General features: G+C 39.2%; 2 protein-coding genes and 1 non-coding gene across 3 annotated transcripts; 2 read left to right on the plus strand and 1 right to left on the minus strand.

The window, feature by feature from the left end:
* Positions 1–646: 646 nt before the first annotated feature.
* Positions 647–717, minus strand: trnag-ccc. Its single transcript has one exon. It is a non-coding gene; the product is annotated as a tRNA-Gly (tRNA).
* A 2,537-nt stretch (positions 718–3,254) lies between these two features.
* obi1 (ORC ubiquitin ligase 1) lies at positions 3,255–14,702 on the plus strand. The gene is made up of 6 exons (XM_044031075.1): positions 3,255–3,426; positions 3,661–3,796; positions 8,908–8,999; positions 10,040–10,261; positions 11,572–11,660; positions 12,291–14,702. The coding sequence occupies exons 1-6, from the start codon at positions 3,355–3,357 to the stop codon at positions 13,684–13,686; spliced, it is 2,007 nt and encodes a 668-aa protein (XP_043887010.1). The 5' UTR covers positions 3,255–3,354; the 3' UTR covers positions 13,687–14,702.
* A 2,354-nt stretch (positions 14,703–17,056) lies between these two features.
* pou4f1 (POU class 4 homeobox 1) lies at positions 17,057–20,047 on the plus strand. The gene is made up of 2 exons (XM_044029662.1): positions 17,057–17,484; positions 17,827–20,047. Exons 1-2 carry the CDS (start codon positions 17,359–17,361, stop codon positions 18,817–18,819), a joined length of 1,119 nt encoding a protein of 372 aa, XP_043885597.1. The 5' UTR covers positions 17,057–17,358; the 3' UTR covers positions 18,820–20,047.
* The last annotated feature ends 6,263 nt before the right edge of the window (positions 20,048–26,310 follow it).

Below are 26,310 nucleotides of genomic sequence, written 5' to 3' on the forward strand. Positions count from 1 at the left end.
TAAAGAATGAAAGTGCTGTCAGTAATTTAGTTTTATTTATTTATTTATTTGATATGTAATAAACTAGAGAGAGCATCATTTTCTTAAAGTTTCTTGGACCATAACCTACTCCCCCAGAATATTTGAATTTATGTTGTTCATGAACAAACTTGGCCACAAACATAACCACATCAGTGGAGATGAAAATTGCCCTGAGGTTCCAATTTTGGGGAAACAGAACTCAAAACAATAGAAAGATTATAAATATGAGAAACCAAAACTAACTATGTTCATAAATTACTTTGTCAGTCATTGTGTTGTAAATTAGTCATTTATTTGTGTTTGCAGAAGTGAGGAAATTTACGAGATTCCTTGAATGCACCTTGAAGCTGTTTCTCTAAGCTCAGCAAGCTGTAGATCCGGCAGAAGTGATGCAATGTACCTGTGTTCTTTGAATGCATCTTGTCAGCTGCTGCAGTGAACCCTGCATTAATGTCACTAGCTCTCATGTGCTGGAATTCAGAATATTCAAATTGCATTGCAAATCCTTGCTCCTGATGGCTATGCAGGCAGTGTGTGCTGTGTTTTACCTTTCCATTTAATCATTTAGCAGATGCTTTTTATCCAAAGAGGAATAAACTACATAGAAGTAGTCTTCAAAGTAACTTGCACCGCCCGGGAATCGAACCCGGGTCGCAAGAATGGGAATCTTGCATGATACCACTACACCAGCGGCGCATGTCTGCATATGTGTGTCTGTATGACTGGCTGAGTGCAAAGCCAAGGCATAAGCGAACTTAGCGGTTGTTGGGGGGCCCCTATAGTGTGTTGAGACATGTTGTTTTTTTTTTTTAACATAAATCTTGATATCTTTAGATATATTTGGATACTTAAACAGTGTTTATTTTGAGTTATTTTGTTTTATTTTGGAGTTTTGGACATTTAGTGCACATTTTCACATCTGCTCTAGGTTTTAAAAACCAAAGTCGTGAAACTTGTTGGTTTACTTGTTTAATTCAAAGTTCAGTATCGCCACAGTTCGTGCTTCACTTTGAAGACAAATGTGCAAATTAATATGAGACCACGTTTGGGATGTTACTGCCTTTAAACAAAAGACATTGGTTTGGTGTAAATAACACAACTTAAATTTATAATTAATGCAATTCATTGTGTCACATTTGTATCAAAAAGAGATGAGAACTGGCTACTCTGAAGTGGGGCCCTCTCCAAATCCAATTCAGCTTAGGGCCCTATGAAAGCTTGGGCCAGCCCTGTGTGAGCGAATGGGTGTGAATGGGTGAATGACAAAACCCTATTGTAAGGCAGCTTTAATTGGTCATCAATATATAAAACCAGAGCATTTACACACAAACCCAAACTGAATACACTTCTGTGGAAATATACAATGCATGTGCTTTACATTATGCATACGCTTATGGTGCTGTATTTTTTGTAGTGTATATTTATACAATTTTATTGTACAGTTATTTACATTTTATCTATTGCTTTTTATTATTATTATTTTATGTTATATGCCTGCACTTGGAGAGTCAGTTGCGGCATAACTCTATTCAAATGTGCATTGGACTGGTGTAAAATATTGAATAACAATAAAAGTTGGTCTTTATATCTATCCTGGACTGACAATCCCTACCGCTTTAATTTTTAATTTTATTTTTTTTACCAGAACTCCACTGTGTACGTAAATAACACGAAGAAGTTAACTCAAGGAACAACTATATTTGTTTACATGCTAATTTTAACCCACACACACGGCAGCTTCCGTGTGCTGCGAGTGCAAAATGTATTCATTTATTTTTATTGCCCTTTGTAATTTCTTATAGGACTATGTTTTTCCAGGTTGACTTTTTAATCCCTAAATCTTTGGCATGCAAATTATACCCCGGTTTCAACATTCCTGTGGATGCCTGGTATAGAGAGCTTTATAGATTTTTATGGAGGGAATGCAGCTGTTTTAAAGAGTAAAGTTTCTTTCTCAACCTGCATGGTTGGATGTGTATCGGGAGATATAATAAATTGAGAAAAGTCAACTCTGCTCTTAGTTATGAATTTGGTTGTTTAAAAACAGCAGCAGGTTATATGACTTAAATATCCAGAAAGGCTGGGGTCTGAACCAGTGACCTTCTTGCTGTAAGGCAATAATGTTAACCTCTACAACACTGTGTGTACATCACTGAATGATTTCATACAACAGCTGCAACTTGCTGCAACCATTTTAATGACACCATCATGTACATGATTTTTTCCTCTGAGATCACTCTGTGTAACGTTACTTATTATGTTTTAAACCTGCAGAGAATCATAAGATGATTCAGCAAGCAAAATTCCTGATTTTGTGCTCTAACCACCCCGGTTTCTGACTGCAGATTTAAACTCAAACGGCACTAAACAGCAAGCAAATCACCAACAAGCCAGATAAGACAGTTGATCAATGCACACACAAAAGCATCAGATTCCCCAGGATTTGTTTGAGATGAAAACAGAGCTAAATAGAGAGTGATATTTCACATTTCACAGTCATACCTGAAAAGGTTGGCTTTCTCTTTGAAAAGGCTGACTCAGCACGTTTTAATCCAATTGTTGTCTAATTCCTAATAAAATATGTTTCTCAACATAAAATATAATTACGTCAAACATTACACCTAAACTGTACTATCAATAAAGGGGAAAATTGTATCTTCTAGCTGCTATTTTGAATGCAAGTTTCCAGTGTTGCCAGATTTGACAGTTTGATTTGACCAATAACACTGATACCTTTGAAAAGTTGCAATTGTCCCTGTCCCCATTCAACTTCCCTTTACTGCACAAATCCTTTTTCCCATGAAGGTTCTACGTTTATATTTGCTTGACTTTCATACTGTTGCTTCAGATGCCACTACACACTTGTTTTTCTAACATAACAACATTTCTTTCTGAAATTTTAACCAGTTTTTGGCCTGTTCTTCCTCATTTCAATGAACATTACAGTCTGAAAGTGGCCAGTTTTGCAGGGTACTTTCAAGTATTCAAGCCAAGCAAAAATCGGCAGATTATATTCTTTCAATGAGAAAAATCCATTTAAGAATATATGGATTTTTCTCAATTATGACTGTTTTTGCAGTGAACTGCTACAATTGCACATACACAGACTGTCCGTTCAAAAATAAACTAACCAAATTGTGAACTTCCCGACAGAAATTTCGAATAGATTTGGTGGCCTTCCTCCCAATCTGGCAACTTTGTTTAAAGCCGCCTTTTTGGCCTGAGGGGCTTACCGTAGTTGTAGCACTCGGCGCGCAGCGCAGCGGGACATGGTGGGACATTTGTACTTCCTAGGGACAACTGTGTTTTTCGTGCTGTCTGTTTCTTCAAACCATGGCTTTTAACTATCAGACGTCGACCCTTTCTATGACTTTGCCAATTTCGTGCCAGATATGTCTCGGAAAGGTAAGTTTCCGAGCTGTTTTTAGACCGTTTACGCGCGGCAGCCATTACACACACACACAGATATGTTTACACCGGCTTTCACTGCCGAGTGACCTAAATGTTTTAGCCCGCGATAGTCAAGTACTGTTAATGCTGTGTTTCCACGCTTTGATAAACTTTATTACCAACCTTAAATAGTCTACACACGTCCCACTTTCTCTCACTCTGTTTGTGTGTGTGTGTGTGTGTGTGTAGGTCAGGCAGCCAGTCATTTGTGCCAACCACCACGTGTTCTGTTCGTCCTGCATGGAAATGTGGTTAAAGAAAGCGAGTCAGTGTCCCACCTGCAGAGTCCCCATCACAACAGAGAGCCCCTGCAGGCAAATCATTGGTGAGTAACTCCATAGACACAAATAAGGTACGAAAACGAAGAAAGAAAACACACAAAGCACAAGATCATGCAGTGACAGTGTTGATGTGAGGCTTTCTCTGCCTGCAGCTTTTCACAGCTGAGTCATCATGTTAGTGAAGTAAATCCTGTTGTTAAAAGTTGCAGTCAAGTTTATCTCTGTATTATTACTACTCCTAGTTTGCCAAACAAAATCGAAGACAAAAAACAAGACACAAGCTAGTGTAGAAATAATAATATAAATTAATCTAAGCCACATCGGTGTCCCTGATGGCTGTTGCTTGGTCACTGCTTCTTTCCCAGGTATGAGCAGTTTAAATGACCATTAATACACAAATGTATAAGCTCAAAAACCAGTCAACCTAGGGTGGATGGAACTGACCCCAAAACATTGTAATTTCAAAGTAAGATATGTCTTCTGTAATCGGCTGTCTGTGCACCTTATAGCTGTGGAGCATATAAGACAACCTAACAAGTACAATAAAAACAACCTAAACAGACACTTTAAGTAGAAAGTAACACTCAGTAAGTTTGCGTGACATGGAATTATTGTTAGCAGGACTAAGACTAAAAAATAGACTTAAATTTTATTGAGTTAAATTTCTCAAAGTGTGGTTGGACATAGGGATGTCTAGCAGAAAACTATTCGACTAGTCAATGGTGGTATTTGTCAAATATTCTAATCCACAGTGCATGAGAGGTAGTATAAGTTATTCAGGTTTTAGAGCATTTTGAGCTGACAAGAGCAGCTAAGGAGATGTGTTCAAGGAACCTCTTACATTTCATCACTTCTGCAAACACAGATGAGGTCCACTAACTAAATGATTGTTGCTGCAGAAAGATTAGTTCTGTATGTTTTTGATATATTAGGAATATTCACCATAACTGATCAATGTTTCATAATCAAGTGAATAATGGAATACCCCTGCCTATTCCTAGTCTATAGTTGAATTGCTATCGCATATATACACCTTCAACTGGACCCAAAATGGCACTGTTCAACAGTTCCCCACCTGCAAGCTTGACCTGGGTGTAATAGAGGAGGCCAGTACACAGAAGAAAACAGTGAAAAGAAATACAATGACATTCAGTGCATTTTTACACCGACATGGTGACGGTTTATGCTGTTCTCATAATTGATTAATCCTTCAGTCATTATTCTGATTAATCAAATAGTTGTTCGATCCATAAAATAACAGAATCTTTTGGAAAATGTTGATTTGTTTTTTCCCAAACCTCGAAATGATGATTTTCTCAAATGTCTTTTGTGCACAAACCAAATTATTCAGTTTTAGTGACTTCTTTGGTATGGAGCAAATAAATTAGAACATAATCACATTTAAGAAGGTGTACATTTATTAAAAGAAAACACTCAACCAATTCATCAATTATCAGAAATATTGTGGTTAATTTAGTCATGGTTAATAATGATTAATCATTGCAGCCCTAAATAGTTTTTGTGTATAACTGAATGTCAAATCAAAGGAAGCACCCTGCAATAGTATTTTAACAATGTTTATTCTCAGTTATGTACTTGAAGGGATAAAAAGTAAGTACTGAAATAAAAATATTCCCTCCCATCAGATAAAAATAAAATACCTACTAAGTCCTTGAAACAAATGCTAATTTATGAAAAAAAGTGTAAATTAGTTGCTACTTTGTCAGTTCCCATTCACTTAACAGTTTCAAACAAATTTCTGACAATGTCAACATATTTTAGCAACTAAACATTGTTAACACCTGCTTTTCTCTTCCATTCTGTGTCGTTTTCATCCCACCCTGTTTTTTTGAGGTCAAGGTAGTAGGGATGAGCACAAATGCTAGTTGACAGTGCCTAGGTATTAGTCTGGCCTGGAATACACCAAAGAAAAGTATGTGCTTGCTAAACTTGGTCAAGATGTACAGAGCTACTTCCTTCAGATCTTGGAAAGTGGTCTTAAACCAAAGAGCAGTAGGCTCACTCCAAAACACTCTTTCAGGCCCTAACCCTCACCATAACCCATCTGCTCAGAGCTTAATCTTTTGCATTTGGAGACGGCCAATATTTTCCCACTTAAAGTGTTGTCTTTTGAGGAGCCCACTGACACCTGTGATGATGACTGTGTTCTGAATGAACAGGGTGAGCTGCTGTGAAGATTCAAGAAAGCTGCACTGTCCTCTCCAATGGACCAAAAGTGCACCAAACACTGCCTTTGCTCAGCCATTTTACATTTTTGTCCAGTAGAAGGTCATCTGGTCATCTATGAGAGGCCGATAATACTCTGTGGAAGTTGATAATTCTTCATTATTGTGTTCCTCTGGATTGGATGGCATCTTGGTCTGGACTGCGGTCTGTTATTAGACAAATGAAACAACGAGGATGATAACCGAGGCTACAATTGCACAACAGATGCTGCAAACCATGGCGATCTCAGACTTGTTTTGGCAGTGGTAGTCCTCCTCCTCGTGACTTAGGTGCCTCTGAACATGCTCTTTCAAACCCCTGAGGATGGCAGCCTCCACACGAGGTGATGTGGCAATCAGGTGTTTTGCTTTGTTGCCATAATGGCACTTCAGGTCCCAAAATAAACGATCCGCCACTATCCTTGCACTTTCAATTCTAGGATAGAACCCATCAGTGATGGTGAGTTCCTCCATGGCCCGGTTTGTCAAGTACTTTAGTCGGTTCACCCACCTTTTGCCGCTTTTGTCTGTAATATTGCACTCATTCAGAATTTCGAGCAGCACCACGGTGACAAAAATCCGTACCTGCTTTTGTGTCTCCGTCTGTGGGTGCAATGAATTGCTATATGGGTTGCGTTGCATTGTCTTTTTTGTGATGCCAATTGTAAGATTTGTGAAGTCGTTCATTTTCCTGCTGCTTCCTCTTCTTCCAATTTCCAGCAGGCTGTACCCTGAGACATGTGACGCTGCTCTCCACAGTTGAAAGTTCTTAATCTCACTTCGAAATTCTTTAGTGCAGCTCGTAGTTCTCATCCCCTCATTTCGTCCTCTTTTCATCGCAGCTCAAAGCTCTTTATCATAGTTAAAAAAATTGCTTTGATGTCATTGCAGATTATAGCTCTTTTAACTGCTCTTTTTAAAGAACTTTGATATATAAACTCTGAATAGGGGTCAGCGGATTGTACTGTGATTGAGAACTTTAAACTGTGGAGGACAGTGTTGCACCTATCCATGCACAGCCTGCTGGAAATTATTAGAAGAAGCAGCTTCTTATTTGGCGCCTAGACTTCCAAAGGCGTATTTGGTACATCAAGGCCAAATGTAGGCTATCAAAGCTATGTTATGATTAAAGCAAGATTCCATGTGTCCTTGAAATCCTTGAAAGTTTTTGAAAATTGCTCTATCGCCGTTGATGTGCCCTTGTTGTCTTACAACTCCTTGAATTTGAGGGAATTGGTCAAGGAGAGTCCATTTTTAAAAAGTCCTGTATTTGATGTCAAGTGGCACTTTTCCACTACACAGTTCCAACATGGAATGTTAGCGATAGTACATAGTACTTTTTATAGTATTTACTCTGGTGAGGTTCTAAGCAAGCTGACCAAATACTATATGTAACGTCGACAGACTGATTGGCACGGGAAGTCGTGACGTCTGACACAAGAATCAAACCGAACATTGCCAAACTTCGAAAAGCAACATATAGCATAAAAATGTCTAAAATCACTACATTTATCAGAGGATTTATTTCGGTTTTATTTAGCAACAGCACTGCCGAGACTGGCGATAGCAAGCGGCATCACAACCCCTTCCGCCATATTTTAACAAATCTTATTTATTAACTGGGTCTAATGATACCGTACACCGAAAACAACTACTTTACAAGTCACTTTGTGTGTTTGTGTCGTATAAAACAAATTTGTGTCGTGCTGGAACTGTATTGTGGAAAAGCGCATGGAAGAAGAATGCTTTTAACTTTCTTTAATTTTGTTTTTCATAAATGCCTCCAGTTTATAGAAATTCCTGTTACCCTGCAGTGATAGTGCTACCTCACTTAGTTGAACTGGACTTATTACTTAGGTTATTATTTCAGATTTTAGCATACACACTATGTTCCAAATATTCAAAAAGATTGTGTTCAGTGGGGAGTTTTTTACCCAGATGTTTCAAAATAATTAAGCAAATCCATAATGCCTTTGCTGAATTTGAGCATACTGTCAGATTCTCATAACAGTCTGTGTTTAATGCTAGAGGATTAGGGTTTTATTTTGCATGTGACACTAATAATGCCACAACACCTAACAAGGACTCATTCTGCTGTCTCCACTCTACCTTACACATGAAGAAGCATACATACAGTTTTTCCTGAGCAGTGCTCATCTCTAAACTAACAATCGAGACACAAACCCTAACCACAGCAAACAAGACGCCCATATTTAGGCGTCAGAATGTGAAAATTAAAATATTAAATGCACTTTTATTGTATGCTGCTTTTGGACATGCACTGAAATACAGAAAAGGTGCATTTATATACCACTATTACTTTATTTATTCAAATGTTTTCAGATGTAAATAACAGACAGTGAAAATAAGGTGAAACATTTTGCCTTAAATACTTTGGAACTACAGTACATCTTTTAAAGAATATTGACATGAAACTGAGACAAATTGTCCAATTGTTGAAATCTAACAGTTTTCCCATGGTTTACAGAAACCAAGCTCTGCTTTTGCCCTGGCTAACAGACTTGCCAGAAGATTTTCATGCAGAAAGTAGTGGGCTGTCTGTAGAAAAGAAATGCCAACAGAGCGTTTGTTTGACGGGGATAAAAAAGTCTTAAGAGAAGGAAAACAATGTGGACTTCAACAGTCCTTGTGCTGAAAAGGGACATTTGAGTGGCCACGTCCGCTCCTTCAGCCATGGCCAAGAACACTGACGAGTATATTTCCCAAAAGGTTAAAATATCACTTAAAGCAAGGCCAAAAGGACGAAGATTTGAGACTTGTTCTTACATCAAATGGAAGACAATTTTCTGTGCTTGAATTTGGGCTTTTCAGTTAACATTTACCTCCGTTTTAAAAGGGCAGCTCCCCATGTTACCAAACCTTTGTCCAGTGCAATTGTTCCATTCTGTGCTTGTGTATTTCTTGTACAGGAGGTACCAACGAAAGCGATCACGGCGAGGGCCAATCCGTGAGGAAATGTCTCAGAAAAACCAGAGGAGAACTGCTTTTACGGGAGTACGAGGTATTATTTCATCGTTTATACAGTTTATGGTTGCAAAGCAATAACAAGTAGAGTTTAGTTCTCTAGCAGACATTGATGCCTAGACACATCAGCTTTTCTGCCTGTCTAATAACCTAAATACTATCTTTAAGCTGGCTCATAAATGTGTGCGTGTTCCAGGGACATCTGTGCATGCTCAATGCACATTTTCAGCTGTAGGTAATATTGTAAATAAAAAGAGCCACACTTGACACCAGTCAGGTTTGACAAACTTGTGTTTCTGGCATTTAATATCAGAAATTAAGTTGGGCTGCTTGCCTTGACGTAACATTATTACATTTTAGTTAAAAGCTTCCTCATGTTTTAGGGAGTGTTTATTCCATCCTACTCTGAGTGCTGTATGTTTATAAATCCTCTTAACACTAGCAGTTAATAAAGTAACAATTATTAAAATGAGAACTGATGTTATTATGTATTAGGGGTGCAATGATGATGATGATGGTCTCTGGGTATCTGGTTGAGCAGTTTATCATCGACAACTATTTTGATAATCAATTAATCCGTTTGAAGCTTTTTTTCATGATTAAAACAATATTTACGATTGTTCAAGCTTCTTAAATGTGAGTATTTTCTTCATTTCGTTGCTCTGGATAAAAAATATATCATTAAAAGTTAATAATGTTGGTTTGTGGACAAAACGAGACATTTGAGAACATCATCATTTCCAGGTTTGATGAGATTTTTTTTTTTACTGATATTTTATGGACCAAGCGATTCATCGATTGATCTGGAAAATAATCGACAGATTAATCGATTATGAAAATAATTGTTAGTTGCAGCTCTAATCATTTCTATTTCATTTAACAAATATTGGAGCTGAAAGTGTTTATTGAAAATCTGCTTCAACTGGATATGTCAGATCAGATTATGTGAAAGAAAACATTCGGTGTCCATCTTTTAGGTTATTGCAATATAAAATCTGTATTTTATGTTGCTGTAACTCAACAATATGTCGGTATGGAAGTAATGCTTTTTATTTTTACCCCATTTCTCTCTGACAGGGAGAAATTGACGGGCTCATCAGAGAAAATGAAGAACTGAAAATAAAAAATCAAAGTCTGGAGGCCCAGCTGAAGACTGCTTTGGATCCCTGCAGCATTACTACAGTGCAAACAGGTGACAAAAGGGTTGACCCCCAAGTCCTGGAAGAATGGACTAACAAGCTGCGCGCTGCCACAGATGTTTGTGATAAAGTGAAGCAGGATATGGATAAGCTAAAGGAGGTATGTAACCTATAATAATCAATACATTGCATAACAATATTGATCTTCAAAGGAGAAATGTGCCTTTTTCTGTGTTCACCCCAGAGAGCAAGTTCACTTTCAGTAACCTAATAATCGTCAAATATATGTGTGTTTTTTCACTCATTACATACCAATTTCCGAACATTTGTCAATGTCTCCACACAAAACCTAAAGATATTCTTGCTGTTGTCACCCATGCATGGCAGTGCTGCACTCAAATCACCTACGTTTTATTGTTACGTTCCCTCTGCACACGGGTGTCTGCTTGCTTGTTGTGCTTGTAAGGCAGTAGGAAAATGACAGTGACGTGACGTGACGTGTGAGAGACACTGACACGTTTTTTTCGTAGTACTCTGTCACGGTGTCATTTGAGCGCTGGTTGCAACCAACGGTTATTTTAATAATTGATTAATCTGTTGTTTATTTTCTCGATTAGCCAATTAGCTGTTTGGTCCATAAGATGCTGAATTTCACAAACCAAAATTATTCGGTTCTCTTTGTCACATGGAGCAAAGAAACCACAAAATATTCACATGTAAGATGGTGGAATCATCAAAAAAGTGGTAAATAGTGGGTAAGTAGGTAAATAATGCAAGGTTTCAACAATTTATTGATTATTAATTATTGCAACCCTTCTTTATTTACCCTGTAACTGCATGCAAAGACAGATGAATTAGTGCTGCAACTACTGGTTAATAATAAATGAATTTGTCAATTATTACATCTATCAGTAAGTTCTTTTAGTCATAAAATGCAGAAGGTTTTGTTCAGTGTTTTTTCAGACCTCAAAACGGTTATTTGTTTTTTGACCACAAACCAAAGACATTAAGTTTACGTCGTAGAGCAGAAAAAGAAAACAGAACATATTCAGATTTAAGAAGCTCAAATCAGAAATGTTTATTTCATTTAAGACAAACAAACAACAGGAATGATCATTTGTTGGCAATTTATTTAGTAGTTGATTAGTAATCAATTAATCCTTGCAGTCCTGGTGTGAACAAATGTTTAGCTGTGTTAAGAAAAAACACATTTGTAATTTGCCATATGTAGCAGATAATTAAAGACGTGTTTTTGCTCCCGAGTGAAACCAATTCATTTTGGTTTATACTTCTTTGTGGGCATACATCTACTAACACTCTGAGCAGTTACTGTATGTTATGTAAGTGTAATTAATTAATTAGGTATTGTACGGCTATTGAAGAAGATTCTGTTTCTATAATAACTATATTTGATTGATATTTGTGAAATAGGCCAAACCTTCCACATGTGTGTTACTCTGTCACCCCCAGGCTAATAAAACACTACGGTCTCAAAACATCGACCTTGTCCAAGAGAACATGAGATTGAAAGCAGAGGTGGCGAGCAGATCTCCTCAGAAGTGAGTGTCTTTGTCTTGAATTAATGACGGTAAAGCTTTTGATCCTTTCTTTGATTTGTCAATTAGTCTTATTTAGCATGTGATTCAGACCTGGTATTAACATCCGTCCTCCTTGATCCGATCACAGCAAGATTGTGCTAAGTATGTTCATACAGTATGTGGTATTAAACCCTTTATTCAAATACATACAAATATCTGGACTGTTTGCAAGAGCAAAATTATGTTTTTAAGTCTGATAATACAGATGTGTCCTCTGTCAACACCTGTCTGTGTGAGTGATAGTGGATGACGACCATGAGAAAAGGTAATGATTTCGTTCAGAGTTAATATTGTGGCGTCGCCTGCAAAGACTAGTACTTGGCATGATCTGACTGTGATTGGATCTCAGGACAGATGCCAATACCAGGTCTGAACAGGGGTTTTTAAGTCAGACACCAAGACAGATGAGGTACAATGAAGTAGCTTGGTTTCAGTTCAGGGTTTTCTTTGTGAAAATGGCTGGTTGTCTGATTTCAAAATAAAAAGTTAAGATTTGATAGAATTTATTTCTTGGTTTTCCTTCACTTCCAAATCGTCATACTGAACCTCAGATATTTAAAGGCTCATGATCATGAAATGATCTTTCCCCAGGTTTGGACGTTACACAGTGGCAGCACTGGAAGCTAAAATCCAGCAGTATGAGCGTGACGTGGACCACTTAAAGAAGGCCCTGGAGCGCAGTGACCAGTACATCGAGGACCTGGAGTCTCAGGTCAGAAAGTGTGAGAGTAGATGTTCTGAAGCGCATGAAGCCAGTGGGAGCAGCAAGTCCGGGTCGGACGCTCTCACTCAGCAACAGAAGATCAGCATGATGATGAGGAGCCTGAGTGACAACGAGCGGGCGTTGATCTGCAGCAATCCAGAGACCGAATCTCGAACATTTTCCAGAAACCCTGGTTTGATGTTCATGTCCTCTGCAGACCACAGAGTGCTGAATAAGAATCTCGCAGCAGATAAGAAAAACGAGGACTTGGAAAGTGCTTCCTCTGACTTTTTGCCTACCACTCCATCCTCTGCTTTCCGTTCCCTGACTTTGAGAAGCCCCGGCATCCATGAGAAAAAGGTATCATTCAAACCTGTGTCTTATCTGAGGAAGCTAGATTTTGAAGATTTTCCATGTATTGATAAGAATAACGGCCCCAAAGAGAACCAGTTCAGAAGCCTTGATAAATTCCCCAAAGCCGTGTCTCCAAATGCTGACATTGAACCCTCAAAGTCTGTCCTCTGGGGGGGTTGGCAGAGATCAAACTCTGATAGTAATGACCAACCGTGTCCAGGTCCAAGTGAAGAAAGCTCTGTTAAAGCCTCACCATCTACCGTTGTGGTAGATGTTAAAGCCTCAACATCTACCATCGAGGTAGATGATGAGTCTGATTGTTTCCAGATGTCCAGCGAGGCCTCCATGGACGCAGCTTACCTGGACAAAATCTCGGAGTTAGACTCCATGATGCTGGATGGAGAGAGCTCCAGCAGCCGAGGGTCCCAGCCCTCCCTGGTCTCTTCTCCTGCCACAGATTTGAACAACACTCTGGTCCCAGAACCACGAACCTGCCCCAATGCTTTGTCAAACCATGTCGACACACTTGCGTTAAACCACCAACCATGCGATGACCCCGATGACGCCTTGAATGACGGAGATTCTCCAAAAGATGGAGCTTTTGCAGCAGTAGTGTCAGGTAAGGAGAGCCAGGCTCATGTTAGTGGCCGTGCAGATGATGATGCGCCCTCTCAGACTGAAGAACTCTCTTTTGATTTGCTGTTTGATTCGCTGGAGGAGAATAAACCCAGTCCCTCTTGCTCTGCCACTCCAAGTAAAGATGCCGATCACGATCACTTGGATCACTCCTCCTCCTTCTCCAGCTGCAGTGGAAAGCCTGTAAACACACCAAGAGACAAACATGCTCTCATCATTAGTCAGCCAACAAAGAGAAAGTCTCACAGTCCATTTAACTCAAACAGTCCCACGAAACTTTCAAAGCTAATGTGAAAGTTCTACAAAGTGCCGTCGACTCACAGCCACACATGGAAGGTAACTTTAACCCTAGGTTTCTTCATATATACATTTGTACATGTGAAGATCTGGTTTAACTTATTGTCTCTTTTTGTTGGATAGTTTTTCTGTGTGTAGTCTACTTGTAGGTCTGGTTAGCTGTTGAATAGCTCTTTTAAAGGGGTAGTTCAGGTATTTTGTAGTTCGGTTGTATGGGTGATTGACATTGGACACGAGACACTCACGCTCACTGATAACAGACATAATTGAGGTCAGAAAATTAATCCTTTTTTAAGTCACTTGATAAAAGACCCTCAATACTTTCCCTGCATTTTCTTGCCTTTTTCTGTCTGAGAAACCACTTTTTAAACCACTCACTCTCCCACACCAAAGTCCATGGAGAAAATTAGGGATTTTTATGTCATGGCACACAGACGGTGTTTATCCATTGCTGCCTCTGTCAGTAAATTCAACTGTTATCATGTGACTGTGGTGTTTAAAGCCTTTGTTTGCCCAAGTGGCACAGACTTTCTGAAAGCGGCAGCAGTAGACCAGCAGCTTCTGTGTCCTGGTGCACTAAAAACACTGGTTTTCTCTGTGGGGTTTGGTGCTGGACAGTTACAAATGTGTGTTTCCAGGTGGAAAAGGTGGTCACAGAGGAAGATGAAGCAACAAACATGTCTCCTTCTGTCCTTGAAGGCAGCTATGTGAGCGTGAGTGTCCAGTTGCCAGGCTGAAAGTAGGTGTGAAAACTGTGCTAGAAACTGAACTATCTCTTTAAGGCTGGTCTTGACAGTCTGACTGTTTTATTGTAGTGCATCACTTTTGTTGCTGAAATTGTTTCAGCCCACTTTGATGGCGTGTTAAGCTATTTAGCAAACATGGCCATCCTTTAGTGATGATATGCAATACTGGAGATGGACGAACAATGACTATTGTGCAAAATAATGACATTTTGAATTAAATATTGCTGTGTAGCACTGTAATAGGAAATAAAATATTAATGCAATGAAGCTTCACTCATTTTTTTTTATACATTTTATTTCATCTCTTTGAGATTTTAAGACAACTTGAATCATTCAGGCATGTGACTGACCTAATATTTTGTGGTGAATTTTAATTCAACTGTATTTTATTGGTTTTCATTTGAAATGCATAGAGTTTAATATTTAGTAGACCAGCCAATGTTTTTTTTTTTTATCATTTCACTTTCTTTTGTTCTACTTTTCCCGATGATTTGCATTACATTAAACTAACAATTATTAATCTGCTGCCATTAAAAAGTCGGGGAAAACCATCGTCTAAAAGCTTTGCTGTAGCCTATAGCAACTCACATTAGAGACCGCACACACGCGCTCTTTAAACTCCATTGTCGGGAGGGCGAGGGAGCGCGCGCCTCATTTATTATGCAAATTTAACGATACCATGTATATTTCACATACCTCTCTAATCGCCGCATGAAAATTTAATTGCGTCACCGTTGTGGGTTGAATAAATGAAGTGTTAATTCATTGGGATTAATTAATTTAGGTGAGGACCGTGCGCGAGGTTACGCTGGTGTATTAAATCAATTTGTTTAGTGCTCATCGGGCGATGATGGCCTTTAATGACGAGGCCTCATTACTTCAGTGGCTAAGATGAGAGACGCTACAGTGAGACACTATTTAACAGCCTTTGCACACAAACGGTAACTTAAAAAAAAGACCGTAAGATACACTGTGGATAACTCATAACGCCGATAAAATAAAATATATATAAATGTCTTTTATCCACATTTGTGCGTCCATGTTTATGTTATTTAACTGAACCTGGAGGCTTTTGAACACACGTGTGTTTTATCACCTCTTTTTGACACAATTTTTAATCAATTTAGTTCAAGTTTCAAGAAATCAGATTGATGATATTTGTTCACTTACGTCTCGGGACTCAATTTTAAGTGTAAACCTGTTCATTCTACGTATCACTCCGCTGACACGGAACAAACATGGGCGCACTGACCACTTAACAGAAAGTAGTGCCTCTGTTGTAAAACTTGTTGTAAATAATGGAATCATGCAGGATTTTGCCAATGCATAACACAGAATTGATTTCAAGTGAACGATTTGAGGCCATTAACCCAAAGATCAGCGAAGATGTCAAAAGTGAATTCTGTTTATTAGTTGATTAATTCACAGCTTTAGATCATACGTATCACTCCGCTGACACGTCACTTAAACTTGTCAACAGGTGCAGGCTGAGAGAAAGTAGTCCCTCTTGAACGCTGTAAATAATAGAATGATGGATCTTAAGTAAACAATTTGAGGTAGTTAAGTGGAAGATCCGACCTCGAGACACTGAGCAGCACAGTTTTGAAAAGTTAATTGAATTACTTAACAGTAAATAATGTCTTGAGTCTTTACTGCTAATCCAAGACGTATCACTCCGCTGACACATCAGGAATATTGACCACTGAACAAAAGGTGCACTCTCTATGTACCTCAAGATCAAGTTAACTATAGGTTATTAGTTAGGTTTTGTCTAATTCAAAATTATTTGATTTATTGGTGAAAGTGCCCTTATCATGATGCATTTGTTCACGAGATATATTATCAAGAACATATATCATTTGTGATGTAATTTACTGTCAGTTTATGACAAAGTAGCGCCTCTTCAACTATGTAAATAATAAACTCACACATGCTTTTGCCAGTAATATAATATAAAGTCAAGTCAGGTTTGGTTCTTAGGTAATGTTAACTGTGGCCCATTCGTTAATTATGTCAAATATAATCTAATTCAAAATTCTAATATTCAGAATTAGGTGAAAGAAGTGTTTGTTCACTTACAAAGCAGTAAATAATCATGACTTTGATGTCATGTTAATTAAAGAATGTATATGCATCACTCATAAATACAGTATCACTTGTGATTTCAAAACGCAGTGCAATTAACAATGTAAATAAAAAATAATAACATACAGTCAAGTCTAAAATGACACCAAATCAAACAATTGGAGGTCAGTTTTGTATCTGGATGGATGGAGATATGAATTAGGGTGAATATTGAGCACACCCCACCCCCTTTTTGGCACATTTTCATTATCAGTCATTGTGGGAAAACAATTTCCTAAAATCAGATGTTTTAAAGTCAAGTAAAAACGGATAAAATAAACAATTCCAGCTCAATAAAGTCAAAAATCAGGCCTTAAGATGTTGTGACTGGATAGAGTGCGCCTTTAAAAAAAAAAACCTCAAGCGTCTAGTCTCCAGATGTTACTGCCTGCCCTGTGAGCAGTTTTTTTTTTTTTATTTGTCAGCCTGTTCACTGCTCTGGCAGCGCATGTCTCGCGAGAGCACTCGGGCAGGGGCTCGACGAGATCTGAGGCGCTCAGGTGTAAGAGCCTCTCTCATCCCCAGCAGTGGGAAACAGTAGACAGATAAGTGCGTCTGAGAGACTGCAGGCATCTCTGTGATCTCCGGGCTCGAGGCTGCACTATACACACACACACACATACACACACATACACTTTTACACACATACACACACACACTGGCTGCAACCGCATCGTTACTGGAGAGGCAAAAGGACCAGTGTGTTGCATCTATGACTGTTTTCCAGCTCTTGCCGCCTCTTCTTCTCCTTCTCCTTCTTCTTCTTTCTCGTGCACTTTAATTGGAGACGCTCGCCAAGATGATGTCCATGAACAGCAAACAGCCGCACCACTTCGCCATGCATCCCTCGCTATCCGAACCCAAGTACACCACCCTGCACTCCAGCTCGGAAGCTATAAGGAGAGCCTGTCTACAAACTCCACAGGTAAATAATCCCTAACCATTCACAAAAAGTTCCATTCCGTGCTTTTTTTTCCTCGCTTGTAGCGCTGAAAGGCTGCGCGTAAAATCAAGAGCTGCTCCAAGGCACATTCAGCCAGAACGCGCGCTTTATGTTTTTTTCATGCGATCACTCGGACGTGTGTGATCTCGCTCTGTTGTTGTTGTTTTTTTTTAACGCATGCTTTCTTTAATTTTTATGACTTGCTGCTTCTAAAGGAATATTCCAAATGTTTTTTTGTGTGCGTTGCCAAATGTCCAGACTGACATGTTTCCTCCTCCACCTTTATTTTCCTGCCCCCCTTTTTTAAAAACATCGCTGTTGCAGCTGCAGAGCAACATATTCGCGAGCTTGGATGAGACGCTCCTGGCGCGGGCTGAGGCTCTGGCGGCCGTGGACATCGCAGTGTCCCAGGGCAAGACGCATCCGTTCAAGCCCGACGCCACCTACCACACGATGGCCACGGTGCCGTGCTCGTCCACGTCCACTGTCCCGCTGGCTCACCACCACCACCACCATCACCACCACCACCACCAGAACCTGGAGCCGCCGGACATCATGGACCACATCACCTCGCCGTCCCTCGCTCTCATGTCCAGTGCGCACGACGGGACCGGCGGAGGAGGAGGCGGCGGCGGCGGAGGCGGTGGAGGCGGCGGCGGGCTCATCTCTACCCCTTCTGGCCACCCGCACTCTCACATGCACGGCCTCACTCACCTCTCACACCAGGCCATGAGCATGAACTCGCCTCTCACCCATCACGGCCTCTTACCGGGCCACCACGCGGGGAGTCAAGGCGGCCCGGGACTCACGAACGTCGGAATGCCCTCAATCAATGACTCGGACACGGACCCAAGGGAGCTGGAGGCGTTCGCGGAGCGCTTCAAGCAGCGGAGGATCAAGCTCGGGGTGACGCAGGCGGACGTGGGAGGCGCGCTCGCGAGCCTGAAAATCCCCGGCGTGGGCTCACTGAGCCAAAGTACAATTTGCCGGTTCGAGTCGTTAACTCTGTCCCACAACAACATGATTGCGCTCAAGCCCATCCTGCAGGCCTGGCTGGAGGAGGCCGAGGGCGCGCAGAGGGAGAAAATGAGCAAACCGGACATTTTCAACGGCGGCGAGAAGAAGCGGAAGAGGACGTCGATAGCGGCGCCGGAGAAACGGTCTCTGGAGGCTTACTTCGCCGTGCAGCCGCGGCCCTCGTCCGAGAAAATCGCAGCCATAGCGGAAAAGTTGGACCTGAAAAAAAACGTGGTGCGAGTGTGGTTTTGCAACCAAAGACAGAAACAGAAGCGGTTGAAATTTTCCGCCGCCCACTGATGGAAAAACACAGACAAACAAACAAAAACTAAAAAGTTGTGTGGCTGAATTTGGGGACCAAGGGACATTAATATGAATACTAATAATGATGATAAAGACACCACTTTCAGTCTTTTGTCTCCAGCGATTTTACACGTTGGCGCACAGTGGACTTCATGATGTTACCAAGGCTTCATACACTTATATCCTGTTTATTTTCACGTTATTGGTGAATGTGAAGTATGCAAAAAAACAAAAAAAACACACAAAAAAACAAAAAAAACAACAGTTGTGACGAGTGGGGAGAAAAGTTTTGCCTTTTGAGAACACGCGTGGACAGACACAGAGGTAATTGGCGAGTTATTTTCTCCCTAATAGGCCTTTTTTTATTTTGAAGTATAGCCATTTACGAATTACCTCATTGATTGTTGAACTGTGTTTTTTTTTTCCTTTTCTGTTTTTTTTGTCGTTGTTGCTATAGAAATAATTCATGAATCTGTTCATTTATTCATCTATTTATTTATTTATTCTTCTTTGGAGGCTGCTATTCACTCAAATTATGTTGCATTTATGGCTATAACGAAAAAAAGGAAAGATACAGAGAGAGAGAGAGCATTAGGGCCTGCATGAAATCCTTAAATCACGGGCAGTAATTGGGCCTCTGTAGGCTGTCACATCTATAGATCTATTTATTTTGAATTTGCACAAAAGGACCCTTTAGGTTTCAAACGGTTTGTGTATGTACAGACTTCACTTTATCACTTATCAGAGGTGTTTTTGGAAAATACATCAAATGATTGGTTTTAGTTTCAAACAGAGCCAGAAGGTCTAGTCTTGTCTGCTTCATCAAAGAGAGGGATTACATTATTTTTATTATTGTTATTATTATTATTATTATTGATGATAATAATAATAATGATAATACTACCAACTAAAGGAAAATCAATCGAATTTGCAGTGCAAACACTATGCATTATCACTGCGTACACACTGACAGTCCTGGTTATTTTGTGGATGGTGTGAGTTACTGTTTAAAAAAAAAAGCCTGTTTTCACATGAAGAATCAATCACCACGTTGTTTGTCGTGTTAATTGTTCGACGGGAAAACGTTGTGTAAGTATTTTATTTTATTTTTTTACTTTGTTGCACACGAGTATGTTTACAAAAAAAAGAAGAAGAAAAAAAAACACACCCTGCAGCGACGTGATGATGAGCATCATGGAGGAAAAACAAAAAACAAAAACAAAAACAAAAAGAGAGAGAGAGAGAGAGAAATGTCCCACTGTCTCCTTTCCCCCTCTGTCATACTAACTCTCCTGCTCCTCTGTTGTCCTCTTTACTTTCAGTGCTATCTGTTCATCCTGTAAGCCAAAATCCACCAGGGAGGTGTGTTCCACTAACCTTCCAATACATTTAAAAAATAACAATAATAATAAAAAAAATTCAAATAACAAAAAAATGATATGTTTTCTGGTCGTGATTGGCCTCCTGTTTGCTGAACGAGCTCATGTTTACCCACATCTTCATATCTGAATTGAAACGTTATTTGATTTTCGATGAATGCATCATGTTAAATTCGTTTTTTTTTGTTTGTTTTTTTTTTGGAATTGGATCAAATTAAACGGCCTGCTGTCGAAAACATTTTGGGATTTAAAAAGAAAAAAGAAAAAAAGATTTTGAGTGATTGTCAGGATGTTAAACCTTTTAAAACCCTATACAAATACAAGTATAGTTGATTATAATGCATTTATAATTTATAGTAATTTGTGTCAGACCCAGGGGTTAATTTTCGTTAAATAATTTGTTTTGTTTTGTTTTAGATGCATTTAAATATCATGTATGTGCTATATATATATATATATATATATATATATATATATATATATATATATATATATATATATATATATATATATATATATATATATATAGCACATCATATATTTTTGGCGGGACATATAAGCTATGACACAAACCCATGATTTATTTGTTTGTCTGGAATTCTTAATTAACTAAGATGAAGTTGTCTTTCTCTGTGTTGACACTGCAGACCTGACCATTAACATTTAATGGGAGAGAGGGAAGAGAGAATGAGGGGGAGAGAGAGAGGGGAGGGAGAGAGAGAGATTACAGAAACAAAAAGTTGATTTTCATTGTTTTTCTTCTTATTTTCTTTTGAAGATGACCCGTCCAGTGGTCCAGTGCCAACTGTTCTCCAAATACTTCTGTGCATTTAACTCCCCCCCCCCCAACTTCCGGCTGCATTTATAAACTACAAATACATGTGTAAATGCAGGTGATGCAATATTAATCACGGTTTGCTGATGTGTAAAGATAATATTGTCACAGAGGCATCAGAGGTTTGGAACTGTGTGGTCACGTGGACAGAAGAGCGTGTGCGTAAAGTGAGGCCTGTGATGTTTGTGTCTTCGTCGCTCAGAAACAGACTCAGTGTTTTTCACGTGGACAAACAGAGGGGTTTATTTATATGGCGAAGCAAAGCAATTCCCCGCAATGTAATTAAAAGTTTCGCAGGAAAAACAAAGAAACGGGAAAATGTGTTTTCATGCTTAGCTGATATTTTTAGATTTCTATCTATCTATCTATCTATCTATCTATCTATCTATCTATCTATCTATCTATCTATCTATCTATCTATCTATCTCTGTCTCTGTGTTGCTTTTTTTTTACCTATTAAGTTACTGTTGTGTTTTTTTCGTTTGTTTTTTAATCAGCCAACAATAACAACACTCTGCACGCGCTCCATGCATCAGCACCAGCACCAGCACCAGCACCCAGTGCGCGCGCCACCTCATATACAGTACAGGGCAGTCATTTCAGCACCATGAACAGCTCCGTTGGCGGATGGAGGTGAGGAGTGGGAGATGCATTATTGAAGGCTCTGGGCTGCTCTCTCTCTCTCTCTCTCTCTCTCTCTCTCTCTCTCTCTCTCTCTCTCTCTCTGTCTCTCTTTCCCTCTCTCTCCCTGTGTGTGTGTGTGTGTGTGTGTGTGTGTTATGGAGGCCGCTGCATCATGGCTGCAGTCAGGGACTGTCTGCCTGCTCAATAGCCTCTAATATGTTAATGGCCGCGGGGGAAGCCTGAGGTTCCGTCCCCAGCTGCTGCGCCTGCCATATGTCAGCCTCCGCTACAACACACTCCTCTATTAATCACAGCGAGATTTTCATCATCGGCAGCAACTTCACCGATATCGTAATCATAACCATAGCCCCCGAAGCAACATCGATACAGAGACTGCAGCGCCTGTATCGATATTGTATATCCCATTTGGAACCGAAACAATCTTAAATTTACAATTACATAAAAACGTGCAGATATCATTATTATTATTATTTTTATATTAACAATAACAGCAGTATTGGAAGGGATATAGTATTTTTATATCACATAAAAGCATAAACATTAAAAAGACAAGGCCTTGGAGCCCCATCACACTTTCATACAGGCCTTGTTATTATTATTAATATAGTTATTATTATTATGTAACAATGTTTTTGTTTTTTTTAACACTTTTATTTATTTCCGGTACTATCTCTTCTCCTCGCCCCCTCGCATATCGGCCGTGATGGATGTGTTTATCATGGAGCCTGCATGGCTGCATGCATATGTACCCAAACATCTCATAACTTTAATTCCTCCAGGCTACTTTGGTCCGGGGCGGTAATTAATCTGTACTGTGGATGTAAATAAAGGGAAATTGGATTCCTGACAGACGAGAAGACGAGAGAGTTTTTTCCATGAGTGACGCAGCGTCGCCAAAAAATAATGATTTCATCGCGTGTTGTGGTAACGCAGTAGATTTACGACAGTTTTTGTGTGTGTGTGTGTGTAACCGCAGCTGTGAACGGAAGGGAATGGGCCCGTGAACGCAGCATTGCATTATTAATAATTACCAGCACATTATAAAGAGAAAAAAAAGAGAGCGCGCATGTACTGCGTTGATTTATTTTAAGAATGGGCAAATACCCTTCATATACATATATATATATATATATATATATATATGGATGGATTTTATATATATATATATATATATATATATATATATATATATATATATATATACATATATATATATATATATATATATATATATATATATATATATATACATATATATATATATATAAAATCCAGTGACTTAAATAAATAAATAAATAATTAAATAAATAAATAAATAAATGCGAGCTCCCAGCGAGGGCTCCGTTGATCTAACAATGCGCAGGGGAGGTTGGCCTTTAGACGGGAAATGTCAAACCGGGGGGATGTGGATGGTTAGATCCCCCAGATCTGCACTCATTTCCCACTCATATTTGCTCGGTAATCCGCGGTGGCAGCCCTCCATCGCCCGGGACCCGGTTTGAGAGGCGACGCTGTTGACACAGGGGTATATTTCAATCACAGAGGCTTCAGAGTCAGGCGGACAACTTATTTGTCTAATAAATCCGTCATTTAGTAAGAAAAATATTTGATCTTGAGGGGCCTGACCTCTTGTCATGTAGCCATACTGACAGGTGAAATGAATGGATATGGACGCCTGGATATGCAGGCTGTCATGCATATGAGCGCTCGCGCGCACCAAACAGATCAAAGTCATCTTCTTTACTGCTGCATTTGTTTAAAAGAAAAGAAGTAAAGTTGTTTTTGCAGTTTAGAGGAGAAATGGAGTTCAGATCTCCCTGCAGTCAAGACAATATTTTTCAACGTTTTGGATTTTTATGGTAAAAAGACAACATTTAAAGTATTGATTGTTGTGATTTTACATGAGTTTGAAGATGGAGGAGACTGAAATTAAACTGCAACTCAGATGAGATGACCAAACGTTAGTGTCACCCAGATTTGTTGACCAGCTGACACCATTGCCAAATTGACAGTTGTAGACATAAATATTATATTGAAAGTCATTAAAAAATGTCCATTCTTGCATGGACTGTGGTTTATTTACACACAACCTCATCCAAATTCACCATCTGTTGCAGTTTGGAAATTTCTACCACAACTTTTTTTTGTCTCCTGGAGAGTCCACTCTGACTTTATTCAACTTTATGAACCCACAAATGCCTCATATATAAACAGCCTAAAATATGCCTTGATTAACTGTATCTTAATGGGGCAGCAGTCGTGTGATGTGACGTGCTTGATGCCTGACTTCACTGTGTTTGATGCTCAAACCTCTTCTGCAGATGTGTCTGGGAGGTTGTTCTCATTTCATTTTTGTTTTTACATAAGAAAAATACAATAAGATTTTAAAATGTATATATAAAAGTTTGTCTTAACAGAGGCTTTAATAACCAGTAAGTGAGAAAAAAACAATGGTTTGCAGGAAATTCCAATTGCTCCTGATTTGTGTGTTCACTACTGGTGTGTAAGTGTTAAATGCAGTAGTGAAATGAACAATCATAGATTGTTGAGTGTGCAAATAAGAAAAGAAAGAAAGAAAAGAAATCTAAGACAACTGTCTTAACTTTTGTCAGATTTTGACCCGTTTTCCTTCATTTTATGGCACATTAAAGTGCTGGATTTGCATTCGAGCTGAGCAGATTCATTTTCTTAAAACAAGAAAAAATAATTGTTGTCTTCTTTCTAGTAGGGCTGTTTTTGCAGTGTATGATTTGTTGGTTTATTAGTCTCACCAAGCCTCAGTCTGTACTGAAAGAGATCAACAGTCCATGATCGTTACATGTCATTACGTGTCTCTCAATCTAATCTTAATCCATCCTTGCAGCTGCTGGACAAGGACAGAAACCCCCTCCCAAAAACTTCCTCCCAACAAAGCCGTCACTTACTTTTTAACCTTCCAGTCTCGTGGCCCCCGTGCGCCATTTGACATTCACACTGATAAAGTGTAGAGCGTTAAAACATCAAAACACTTGTCAATGTCTGCCCCGGTTCTTTTGCGGGACGTGTTTCACCTCATTCAAAAAAAAAAAAATAATACGCCTCGCCAACTAAATGTCACTTCATGCAAAATGTGCCTTATTCCCTAAATGTCATTTATTTCCCAACTCCTGCCTCTTTAGAGCTGTCATGGCCCCGGGGCGGGCTGCTCATTGAACCATTGCATTGAACCCATTTCCCCTGTCATCATTACCTGCATGTGAGGCAGGCAGAGGGAGTGTGGTATATAGAGAGAGACGAGGGCGGGTGGGAGGGAGCTGAGGGCACAAGGCCGGAAATAAGAGGAACGACACACACTATATGGGGAGTTCGGGTGCTATATAGTGTCAGTTCAGACAAAGGGAGGCAGGATTTTAAATTTTAATTATGATCTTATGTTTTAAAAAGTAATGTTTTCCCTCTATTTATGTTAAAAAATACCAATGCTACAAATTTAAAGTGCTCCCACACTTTGACTAGAAGAACTCCTTTATAAATTGGGAACAGTTTCATTTTAGCTGCCATTGCCTGTTTTTCATCCTCCACATGAAAGTCAAGGGGCCGCTCGTGCCAATCAGAGAGAGAAAACCCATGTACACACCATGCAGAAAGGCTCTTATTCCAAACCGGATTGTGAACCCGGGTCTTTTTGCTGCAAGCCAACAGCACTAACCACTACTCCCGCTGTGTAACGCTGTTTGTTGATGTTACAATGGACATATAGGACAAAAAGGTGGGTTATAACCTGAACAGGTCACCAGTCCATCGCACAGCCAACATACAAAGAGCCATTCACGCTGCACACCTATTTATGTCCAATTAACGTCACAATTGTGGATTTTCTCCAGATTTTCCTCCCACATGGTCAAAAACATGCAGAGGTTAATTGGACACACTAAGTTACAGGTGTGACTGTGTAATAATTATCATAAAATGAAAACTTAATTTTCACCCTAGATAATCTGGGAGCAGCACCGCGACCCTTATGTGGAATATAAAGTGATGAAGTTCAAGTTGTGTCACATTCGTTTTTAATTAACAAGGTTAATGCACACACATCGTAGTAAATGATGTTATTATTAGGGATTTTAGTCTGGATTTTGACTTTCAAAGTGAAGTTTTCATGTGGACGACTAAACTACAGAGAACATAACGTTTTTGTTTTTGTTTTGAGCCCTAATATATCTAAATATATATAGTGAACAATTAGACTTCAACTTTAATGATAAAAAACCTCATTAAGATAAACTTTTGAAAGATTATCAAATATTGTGTGTTGATGCATAAGCGCTACAGTGGTGATGTGCACATTCTGAGATTGCTCTTTAAATCATGTAAAGTTCTCTGTAGAAATTCACAATCTACTGTATATGCAGTACATTAACCCGTCCATATTTGTTAAACGTAATTAATTAAACTTCTGAAAGATTATAAAACATGGTGTGGAGCATGTAAAGTGCCAGAGCGCTTGCTTTTAAGGGGCTAAATTAAAGATAAAAAAAATTGCACTTTTATGATATACTTTATTGAATGTTGTAATATGGAGACATACACATTATTTAGAAAATGCTGCATATTTGGTCTAAATTACAACTACAATATAGGCCCACATTC

Source organism: Solea senegalensis, linkage group LG7, assembly GCF_019176455.1.
Source record: "Solea senegalensis isolate Sse05_10M linkage group LG7, IFAPA_SoseM_1, whole genome shotgun sequence".
Lineage (NCBI taxonomy): Eukaryota > Metazoa > Chordata > Actinopteri > Pleuronectiformes > Soleidae > Solea > Solea senegalensis.